The 11,845-nt window shown below is 33.2% G+C and overlaps 1 protein-coding gene across 1 annotated transcript; it reads left to right on the forward strand.

The window, feature by feature from the left end:
* The first annotated feature begins 278 nt into the window (after nucleotides 1–278).
* Nucleotides 279–11,274, forward strand: LOC110708469 (protein NRT1/ PTR FAMILY 5.13-like). The gene is made up of 4 exons (XM_021886600.1): nucleotides 279–941; nucleotides 5,069–5,289; nucleotides 8,274–8,830; nucleotides 10,203–11,274. The coding sequence occupies exons 1-4, from the start codon at nucleotides 521–523 to the stop codon at nucleotides 11,125–11,127; spliced, it is 2,124 nt and encodes a 707-aa protein (XP_021742292.1). The 5' UTR covers nucleotides 279–520; the 3' UTR covers nucleotides 11,128–11,274.
* Nucleotides 11,275–11,845: the final 571 nt, after the last annotated feature.

The raw sequence follows: 11,845 nt of genomic DNA on the forward strand, positions 1-11,845 counted from the left end.
AGCATATCAATGTTATACTCACTGAATATAATTCTTTCATGGTATCAGTTAGCTAGGGTTATGCTTTAAATTTAATTCGAAGAAAAAAAAAAAACAATTGACAAGTAAAAGTCAATAACAGCACAGTAAATCTAAAGTCTATACGAGGAGGTAAATTCTTACTCGTAGCCGTTACTATCAGATTAGACTTTTTACGTCAACCATCTTTGTTGTAGGAAATGTAGATATAAAATGTAATAAAACTGTGAAAGCAATGCCATGACTTGTCAACTCCACTCGAACGGGAGAATACTATGAATTTTATGAAAGAATTAATATGAAGACAAGGAAAGGCAATTGAGTTTATGGGCTCATGTTTGAATGGGCATGTAATATAAGAATTAATATCAAGACAAGGAAAGGCAACTCCACTTGCCAATTAAGACTTAAGGGCTCATGTTTAAATGGGCATGTAAGACTTAGTATCAAGACAAGGAAAGGCAGTTAACGTTGGTTTTGGTTTTAGAGGGTGAGCACAATTATGGCTGTTGTTGAGGAGAAGGAAATGCCAACAACAGGTGATGTGGAGATTTCGGAGGTGACAAACTATGCAAATCAGGCTGGTGTTGAGGATGAACAGCAAAGTATAGTTGTTACAGAAGCTCTGGAGTTGGAGCAGCGCACAATCAGCTGCATGGATCAAGCTGTTGTTGATGTCCTTGAGGAGGAGCCGCCAATAATCCCTGTTGCGGAGGAGGAGCCGGAGGAGGAGGAGGAGCAGAAGGAGGTGGTGCTGGTGGAAGATAAGGAGGAGGTGGCGGTGAAGGTGGAAGAGGAGGATGAGAAGAAGGATCTGATTACAAGAGCCTCAGACGGCTCGGAGGAGTCAAGCAGTGAAGTCCTTGCCCTTGAGGCTGCGGAGGTTAAACGTAGGAAACTTGGAGAACGCATCTTGCTTCAAGGTCAGACAACTTGCCATATATTGCTTCTTTTTTTTTTTTTTAAAGAACATTGCTCCTTGTTGTTTTCCAATTGTATCATTTTAATTTTTATTGCCATTTTGTACTTAATTTTAATCATCTTTTGCGTTTTTTAACACCTCTACTAAAATCTTATCATGAAGGATGTTTGAAAATCCGGTTCGAATTAGAGAAATAGACCGGATCAGACTAAAGTTAACCGGTTCGGTCTTAATTAAAATTGAAAATTGATCTTGTAGTGGGCCAAATATTGTTTAATACGGAGCACTTTGCATAATTTTTCTAAAATGTTTTAATCGACCTTTAATTTGTAACGAATATTTTTATATTATGAGTAATTTTATATAATTAGGCTTTCAAAATTTTGAATTAAACTATAATATATTTTCTAATTATTTTTTTCCTTTTTCATATATCATGGTAAACTTGTAAAGTTAATTAATTTAAAAAATAGAAAAAAATAATTCTAATATCAATTCAAATTAGTCTAATTTGGGTTTAGAATGGTTTCATCAGTCCAATTCATGTCTGTTTCTAGCAAAACCAGTTCAAGCTCTAGGTTTTTAATTTTCAAAATTTTTGTCTTGATCGAGTTTGATCTTGACCGCTTAGTCTTGAACTGTAGAACATCCCTAGTAATTATTGATTTATTGGTGGTCGGATTTTTCCGATCAACTTTCTTACAAAGGCACCGTTCACTTCACCGTAAAAAATAATATTTAGTAAAAATAATTTCAATTTAGTAAACATAATATCAATTCAGTAAAAATAAGTCCAATTCAATAAAAATTATTTTAATTCAGTAAAAACAGTAAATGTAAAGAAGAAATATAATAGAGATTCAATAAAAATAATTTGAGTTCAGCAAAATAATTTGAGTTCAGAAAAATAATTTCAGTTCAGTAAGATTAATTTCAGTTCAATAAAAATAATTTAAGTTCGGAAAAAATAATATCAATTTAGTAAAAATAAGGTGAAGTAAACGGGGCCTAAGTATAATTTTTCCTAAAGATATGTATTCTCCGTGTTCTTTATCGACACGTTTGTTATATGCAACTTCAATGTGTCTAATATATATATACACACACACTGTAAGAGATCTAATATTCTCACCATTTCATAACACAAAAATTTTTGTATGTGGCTGGCCATAGCCACAATTATTATTATTATTATTATTATTATTATTATTATTATTTTTTTAAAAAAAAAAAAATACCACAACTCTTCTCTCTCTCTTCTTTTCTTATCTTCTTCTCCAAACCATACATCACCAACAACCATATCTCTACTATACCCATTTTCTCTCTCCTTTTTTCTTAGCTTCTTCTTCAAACCAAACCACACATCACCAACAACCATATCTCTACTCCACCCATTTTTTCTCTCCTCTTTGCTAAATTGCTACAATTAAAGCCCGAAATTGTAGAAATTGGGTGGTAAATTGCTGTGAAAATTGTGATTAATTATCCTTAAAAATCATCAACAACATTTGAAGTAGTGAAATTGATGAGAACCAAAGAAATGTGAGCTCGTTTTCTTCGTGGAATCTTAGATCAAACATTCTACGTCCAAAATTGTAGGGTGTTACTAGTTTGGTTATGGGTACTTGTAGGTGTTACTGGTTTGGTCAGGGGTTACATGTAGGGTGTTACTAGTTTGGTCAGGGGTTACTGATTTTGTGATGGTGTTACTGGTTTGGTCAGGGGTTACATGTAGGGTGTTACTGATTTGGTCAGGGGTTACTTGTAGGGTATTACTGGTTTGGTGAGGGTGTTACTGGTTTGGTTAGGTTACTTGTAGGGTGTTGCTGGTTTTGGTCAGGGGTTACTTGTAGGGTGTTACTGATTTAGTTAGGGGTTACTTGTAGGGTGTTACTAGTTTTGCTCAAGAGTTACTCGTAGGGTGTTACTGGTTTGGTTAGGGATTGCTTGTAGAGTGTTACTAGTTTTGTTCAAGGGTTACTTGTAGGGTGTTACTGGTTTGGTATGGGGCTTACAAGTAACCGTTGAATAAGTAACAAGTAACCCTTGAATAAGTAATTCATACAAGTAACCTTTGAAGTAACTCATATAAGTAACCCCTGAATAAGTAACTCATTCAAGTAACCCCTGAATAAGTAACTCATTCAAGTAACCCCTGAATAAATAACTCATACAAGTAACCCTTGAATTAACCCATACAAGTAACCCCTGAAAAAAATACAACTAAATCTTGAAGAAAAAAAAATACAAGTAACTCTTGAAAAAAAAATACAAGTAATCCCTGAATAAGTAATCCATACAACTAACCCCTGAAAAAAAATACAAGTAACCCCTGAAAAAAAATACAAGTAACCCCTGAAAAAAAATACACAAGTAACCCCTGAATAAATAATCCATACAAGTAACCCCTGAAAAAAAATATACAAGTAACCCCTGAAAAAAAATACAAGTAACCCCTGAAAAAAAAATACAAGTAACCCCTAAATAAATAATCCATACAAGTAACCCCTGAAAAAAAAAATACAAGTCTTGAAAAAAAAAAATACAAGTAACCCCTGAAAAAAAAATACAAGTAACCCTGACAAAACCAGTAACCCCGTTATGCGAGTGAATAGTAACCCTGTTATACTGTGTAATCTGTTATTTTTACTGATTTGGCAGCAGGCCACACGGTGTGGCATGCTGCACCAAAAAAGCTCTGTTTCATAATATACATAATCTTTTCATTAGGAATCTTGGCACCATTCGGGTGACAAATAAAAAAAATCTTCCAAATTACTCTTTATATATAAGACATATATAATAATGATTTTGGATCTTATTTGATTCGTCTCAATAAACAAACTTTTTCGGTTTTAAAGTTGTGCCCATGCTTTTTCAAACGTTTAAGTTGTGCCCTCAACCTCAATAATTTTTATTAACAATAACCAATTTTTATTATTTTATTTCTGATTAAATTTTTTTTTTTAAAATGTTAAGCCAATTAGAACGAGATACGTGCCAAATTAATAACGCCACAATACCAATTGTTGATAAAAATAACTTAATTTTCGTTAACGGATATGGATGTTAAAGGATATTATTTGATAAAATATCGTGAGGTGGTGGAAGGCACAGTTTATAACTTTGAAAAAGCATGGGTACAACTTAGAAACCGAAGAACTTGGGGGGCATAGCTTAGAAAAACCAAAGAAAAAGCACTAAAAACTACCACCACTTTTACCCGACTCCCCTATATGACATCATGGTGGGTCTTACTAACCAATTTTCCTTCGAATTTCACCTTTCTTTTTCCCTAATCATGCTAATTAATCAATTATACCCTCAATTTTGCATTGTTGTTTGGCTTGAAGAACAAATTAAAAACCCTAAAAACGCCTAAATTGATATTAAAATTAGACTAAGAGGAAGAAGAAGAAAGAACAAAGATGAGAATAAGGGGAAATGAGAGGAACAATGTGTAATGGGACCTATCGTGACATCATATAGGGGAGCCGGACAAAAGGGAAAAGAGAGCGAGGAACAATGTGTAGTGGGACCTATAGTGACATCATATAGGGAAGCCGAGCAAAAGTAATGGTAGTTTTTAGTGTTTTTTTTTATAAAACTAGGGTCTTATTCTCATTAGATTATTTTCAGTTCAGTTCAGCTATAATAAGTTCAGTTCAGTTCAGCTCATAATTTCCTTCTCTCATAAAATATTCAGTTCAATTCAGTTCAGCTCTAATAAGTTCAGTTCAGCTCAGTTCAGTTAATGAGATCATGCCCTTGATGGTAAAATACAATAAAAAAATAAAAAATAAAAACTTGAGGTGGTATTGTACAAAATGACAACAATAGATGGTGGTATTTTTCGAATTTTACTTGAAAAAAAAAAAAGAATGACAAAAAGAATAGTAGCAAGAAAAAAAAAAGGGAGTGATTAAAGAATGAGACAAGAATAATTGCAAAAAAAAAAAAAAAAAAAAAAAAAAAGAAAAAAAAAAATCCATTCATTAGCACAAAAAAAATCCATTACATAGCGTAGTACAATGACATTATTACAACTTACAAGGCATAACAGCAATGTGAACTTTGTATACTCTGTGCATGTCTAAATGGTTTAGTGATCTTCCCTTAATGCAGGTGTGGATATGTGCTACTCTTTAGCAAATTACCAATTCATGGCGTTGATCACATTACTAACTGATAGTGATTACTGGTCTATAAATTTGTTTCATGCGGTCATAATAACAAATATTAATGAAGGAGCAAAACCACTGCTGGTGATTCTCACTGCTTGGCTTGCAGACACTTATCTTGGCGACTGCTGGACTCTTATAATCTCAGCTTTTTCATATGTTATTGTAAGTTTGATTAATTTACCTAAAACTTAACTGCATATATTTAAGGAAAAATTGATTTTATTAATCATATCCCATCTTTTAGCCATTCCCTTTTATTGATCCCAAATTTAGATTATTAGGATATGCTTGGATTGAAAGAGAAGTCTTATTAGGGTAACAAAAGTCAAACTAACCAAAATGAATTTGAAAATTGGGAAGCAGAATACAGTTGGTATTCTTGTAAGTTAAAATATGTAGCGATGGTGTGGTATGATCTATGATACGAAGAAAGTAGAACTAATACCCTCATTTTGGGAATAATAGTTACACTAAGGAAGGGGTGGGTAATTTATTACTCTCATCATGAGGGTTTCATCTCTCTCTCTTTATCGTGGCACAACTATCTTATTTCATGTGTTAACACTTTGTTTCCTACTGCTTTTTCAAATTTGAATTTTATTTCCCCCTGAATATATTACCCTCAATCCAAACATGACCTTATTAATAATCCCAACTTAATGATGAGAAATTGGTTTTTATAGGACCCAAATGACATATAACCTATTAAAGAGTTTCTTTTTTTTTTCAATCTAATGGACACATATCACCACGAGATTGATTAAAAAAAATACAAAATCCCAGCTCATCCATGCCACCCTCCCCACCCAACCCTCTAGCAGCCCCACCCTTTCATCACCCTTTGGCAACCCACCTCCAAACCCCAACAAAACTCCCCCATACCTAGAACCACCCTAATTCCCACCCCCTCTCCTCTCCCTAGTGTCCAATAGCCTCGAAAGCGCTTGGGAGGGGAGATGGATGGTTTTCAGGGTGGGGGAAAGAGGAGGGGGTGGTTTTTGGGGGTGGGGGAGGAATTGGGGTGAACCTGGGAACGGGGGCAGTTTTGGTTGGTGGGGGTTTCGGTAGTGGGGGTGTGGATGGGCTACCATAGGGTGGGGCTACCAGAGAGTTGGGTGGGGGTGACGTGGGTGCAGTGGCGGATCCAGGAATTTTAAGTAGGGGTAACATTTAGCCATTAAGCAATAAGAGAAAAAAGGGTAAAAACGAGTTATTACATATATTAGCGTTAATTAGCCTTTAAATTTTTAAGATTTGTTTTGTTTAATCAATTTTCATTTTACAAATATGGAACTATGTATATGTATGGTAAATTATACTACTATGTACTATAAATTTTCTAAATATGTGTATTGAAATAAAAGTGCAATAAATTGGGAAGAACTAGTTTAATTATACTACTACCCCTTGTGCCTTCTTAGATCCGCCATTGCGTGGGTGAGCTAGTTTAATTTTTTTAATAGTATTTCTTTTCTTTTTTTTACTACTACATGATGATACATGACTATTAACCTTCTATAATAGGTAGGATGACCAGTTGGGACAAATAAAAGCAATTATATACCCTATAAAATTCGAATGTAAATAATAATTCAAAGTTAGAATACTTAAAATCGAATGGTTCAATGTTAGGATTACAATATTAAAAAAATAATATAAAAAAATTTCCTACATTTAATTGCATATTATTTTCATTAACAAATTTAAGTCATCAATTGCCTATAATTTCGTAAAAGTCAGTTGTTGTACTTTGAAAAATAAAAAGAGAGAGAGAGTGTGTGAGATCATTTTATACATAGTAGGTTAGTCCCGTGCAATGCACTGTTAAAGCAATAAAACTCTTAGCTTGCTCTTATGTGCATAATATAAATAATATAAGAAAAAATATATTTAATAATTATCTATCTTATTAGATAAATTGAGCTAAAATTTTAAAAAAAAATATGATGTTAAATATTCTAATAAACTTCATAATTAAAATAAAAATATATGAAACGCTAACATTATTATATCAGTTTAGTGGTTTTTTTCATTAAATTTTTTTTTAATAAAGAGTACAAATTTTAAACTCATGCAATCATCACGGATAAAAATGCAGGAAAAAATATCTATATGGGAGGAGGAAAAAAAAAAGGAAATCAACCAATACGTATAGTACTATACAAACGGATTAAAGCAGAAAGAACAGAGTATATAATAATAAAGAAAATCATGAATATATAATAGAACATATAATTGAAATATAAAGAACACAACATTTTATGAGATCCAAGTTTTGTTAAAAAAATGTAAAAGATAATTATTAATTGAATTTTATCAATAAGTAAATGTTAAATCATTTAAAAATATTCAGAATTCAAAAATTTCTCTGTTCACAAAAATATAATTCAAAATTTCAATCTTGAATTTTAAAAATTCAAAATATAAGAACATATTATATAAGTAAAATGAACCTAATTTGTATTATATAACCAAAGAACATGATCAATTTATATAGCTTAAAGAACATTGTTTGTAATATAATGAACATATAATTTAGACTCAAAGAACATATTGATGAGAATAAAAAAAACATATTTCATTGCAATTATAAAATGATAAAAGAACATTAACATCATCTTTAACCTTAGAAAATAACACTAAAACAAATAAATAAATTTAAAAAAAAATCAAAAATACCTTTTTTTCTCAACAAATGATTTGTTAATTACATCTTTCAATTAAATGATTCATCGAAACGATAAAATCAACCCCATAACAACATTAAATCAATTCGAAATTCAAAATTTACAATGATTTCTCTCTCTATTAACTTAATTTCTCTCTCTTAACCAAAAAAAATGAAAATTTGACATCTTGTTTATTAAAAGTAATATGGAACATAATTTAAATAATAAATCTACTCTATAAATCAAGGAATACAAATAATAAATCAATCCCTTTAACTCAAAGAAAGAATCGTTTTGTTTTGTTTTTTTTTTTACTCGTGTACTTTGTATTTGCACAATGTTCTTTCCACGCGTTTTTATAACTCGTGTATTTTGACCGGATGGGTGTATGGTAAAATTTTCAACGGGGGTTGGTGATGTGGTTCCTAAACGGCGTTAATTATCTTACAATCCTAATTTTAGTTTTAAAACGTACAGGGGATGCTGATGTGGTTCTTGGCTTTGAGGTACTTGGCGAATGGGAACTTGGATATTATTTTTAAAGGCTTATTTACTGCGGGACTACTGTTGATATTGTTTGGGCAATGTGGTTATGAAAATTACACCAAAGATAATATAAAGTTTGTTTTAGAGCTGAAAATTAACCAAGAAGATGGAAAGGATCAATCTGTTTCATCCTACAAACTAAACAAAGCATTGAAGACACTTAGATTACTATTTTTCCAAAGGTATTGGATAATTGTAATATTTTTTGGTATTGCGATTTTAATGGATTATCTGATTCATGATATTAAATTGGAACTGTTGATCGTGTTTATAATGCTGGGAGTAACTGTGCTATTCAATTTGGGAAAGCAATACTCGTATATCTGTTCTTGTAAGGAACCTATGGGAAGCCCGCTCTCTGCGATTTTCAATGTATTGTTGGTTGCATTCAAGAAAAAGAATGATAACAGTGGGACACTAGAATACACTGCAGGAGCTAATCGTGAAAATGGTGCCAATGCTCATCAGAAGCTTACAAATCGATATAGGTAATCCTCTCCACTTTTATATTATTCTCTTATACAAACTAATCAATATTAATTACTCCCTCCGTTCCTAAATTACATTCCTCCTTTCTATTTTTGGTAAAAAAAAATTTGTAAATCAACTCTCTTTTTCTGTTTTATATTTAATGCTTTCTCACTCATCCTTACCTAATCTCACTCATAATCCTTGTGCCAAATTACAATGAATATTATTAGTTAAAAATTTTTAATTAGGAGCATGTGATTGGTCCTTATTTTTTGCAAAGGATTGATGATTTGTCATGGGTAATAACTAATCTATCTTTGTACTTCCCATAGCATTATCTAATTATTGTTATTTGTCTTATTCTTCCCTCCTTAATTCCGTGTAAATTTCCAAAGAGGAATGTAATTTAGGGATGGAGGGAGTAGCTTTTATTTGCTTGTATACGCTAAATCCTACTAGGGTTGTTCAATTTCGAATATCCGATCCGATCCGGATCGGAGAAATTGCGAACCGAATCCGATCCGAAATTTTCGGATCGGATAGTCGGATATTCGGATCGGATAGTCGGGTTTCGGATCGGATAGTTAAAATTTTCGGACAAAATTCGATCCGTATCCGATCCGAAAATATGAAATTTATTTCGGATATCCGATCCGAAATATCCGAAACCTTGAAAATCGGATCGGATATCCGAAATTTTGGATCGGATCATCTGATTTTCGGATCAAATATTTCGGACCGGATATTTTTGAACACCCCTAAATCCTACCACCCACCCTGAAGCAATTGGGAAGCAGTTCAACCCCTAATGGAAAGCGGTTTTGAACTGCTTGTGCTTAGAATCTAGAAGTGTATTGAGATCCTAATGGGAAGCGGTTTTGAACTGCTTGGGCTCGAAATCTAAAAGTGTATTAAGATCCTAATAGGAAGCGGGTTTGAACCGTTTGGGCTTGAAATGTAGAAGTGTATTGAGATCCTAAGGGAAAATGGTTTCGAACCGCTTGGGCTTGGGGGCATCCCATTACCCTGTAAATGGGAAGCATACTTCTCTTTCTTGCATCTCTTTGGATGCAGGAAATACCAATTAATAAACAATTTTGTATTAAATTTGGGTCCCACTATTGTTGATTTATTTACGAAAATGTCATAATGACTGGACATATATGTTGTTTTATTTACCATTTTGTCATTTGATACACAAATTTTGTTTATCAAATTGATTAACTGGGACTACCTCGGATGGATGGGAGATAACCTGGGAAGGGGTGGCTAAGGATTTAGGGGGGTGGAGAGGAGTGGTTGAGTGTTTCAAGGCGAGGGTCAAAATTTGTATACTTTAAGGTGGGTTCTGACATTTCTTTTTATTTTTGAATTTTGAAATGATGGTAGGTGCCTGAATAGAGCAGCAAAGTATGATCCATCACTTGAGAATATTGAATTGGAATTTGAAAAAAGGAAACTTTGCACTGTCCAGCAAGTGGAGGACACAAAACTTTTCATCGGATGCATTTGTTTGTCATGGGTGTTCTTGATGTATGGTGTAATGACTGCTACAGGGGATACGTTCTTTAATGAACAAATATATGATATGAAACCAGAAATTGGCAAATTTAAAGTGCCAATCCAGATATTTGTATTCATTTCAGATGCTATTCGAGAGCTTGTGAGCAGTATTTGGCAATGGATATTGGCTAATAAAGATGAAGCGACACAGAAAAGATTTCACGGCACACTACGAGTGGGACTAGGAATGATGCTTTCGGTTCCTTGTTTTGTGATAGCATACATAGTTGAGGCCAAATCACTCAAGAAAAGAAAACAAACTGACGAAACAATTAGTGTATTGTGGCTGACTCACCAACTGATTTTGATAGGAATCATGGATGGGCTAGTTGGTAATGGCATTGATTGTTTTTTTAAACAAGAAATGCCTGGCTCAATCGCTGGACCATATGGTAGTATGCTCGGTAAAAGTATCGTGGGCACGGGGAAGCTACTCGGCATAGGATGGTTTTGCTTCTGGTACTACGTTACAGGTGGTAACAAGCACGGTTGGTTTGGACAAGATATAACACAAAGTCATCATCTTGATTATTACTATGCGACTATGGCTGCATTTGGGTTTGTCAGTTTTGTTGTATATGTCTTGGTTGCATTGGTGAACTCTCTTACTCACAAGCGACTGTTACAAGAACGCTCTTCTGATGATGTACAAAGCATACACTTGCCCTCCCGAAAGCTAAGCAAATTACAGGTTAGTGAATCGTTGCGACTACGCACTTCTGCAAACCGATCAAGTTCTGTGACTGATTGACTAGTTAATAGCTCGCTATGTATCACCCCTCGCGGCCTAGCATAAATGTACTATAGCTTTCGTGTAATGTCCCCTGTTTAAAAGAGTATTAAGCATATATTCCTAGGCGTTACTCGTCATCTTTTGGTTGAGTTGGTTCGATAACAATGTTGGATTGATTTATGCTTTCCCTGATATTGTTTTATATCAAAACTAGTATTCGTAAGTAAAAAAATACTTACTTTTCACTACCTTTCTCGTGATTCTGGTCTCAATTAAAAGTATAAATGGAATTATAAAAAGACAAAAAGAAAAAGGAAAAAAAATTGGATCGAGTAGCATTTAAACAAATTCATGTAGAAGGGAGTAATCTTAACACAAATCATCCAGCAATTCTTAATAAAAAAAAAATTAAAGTATGTAGATACTTGGTATTACATATACACCCTTCTTCAATTCTTTGTAAAACCTATTCGAATGCAATTCTAATTACTGTGAAGATATTACAGATATTTGATTTTCTCATTTCCTCATCCTAGTCAGTTTTCCATGTCATCAATTTGTTTTAACAAACTTTATTGTAGTAACTACCTATATATAGCTTCCTCTCTGTATTTTGCTGACAATTAATGAGAATAATAATATCTTCTACCTAATTCTCTTTCTCTCTCTATCCTTCTCTCTCTATAATTCCTGTGCTACTCTTCTGGAAGATTTTTTTCGCCATTGATGGAAGCTT

The sequence above is a fragment of the Chenopodium quinoa genome, unplaced genomic scaffold (assembly GCF_001683475.1).
Source record: "Chenopodium quinoa cultivar QQ74 unplaced genomic scaffold, ASM168347v1, whole genome shotgun sequence".
Classification (NCBI taxonomy): Eukaryota; Viridiplantae; Streptophyta; class Magnoliopsida; order Caryophyllales; family Amaranthaceae; genus Chenopodium; species Chenopodium quinoa.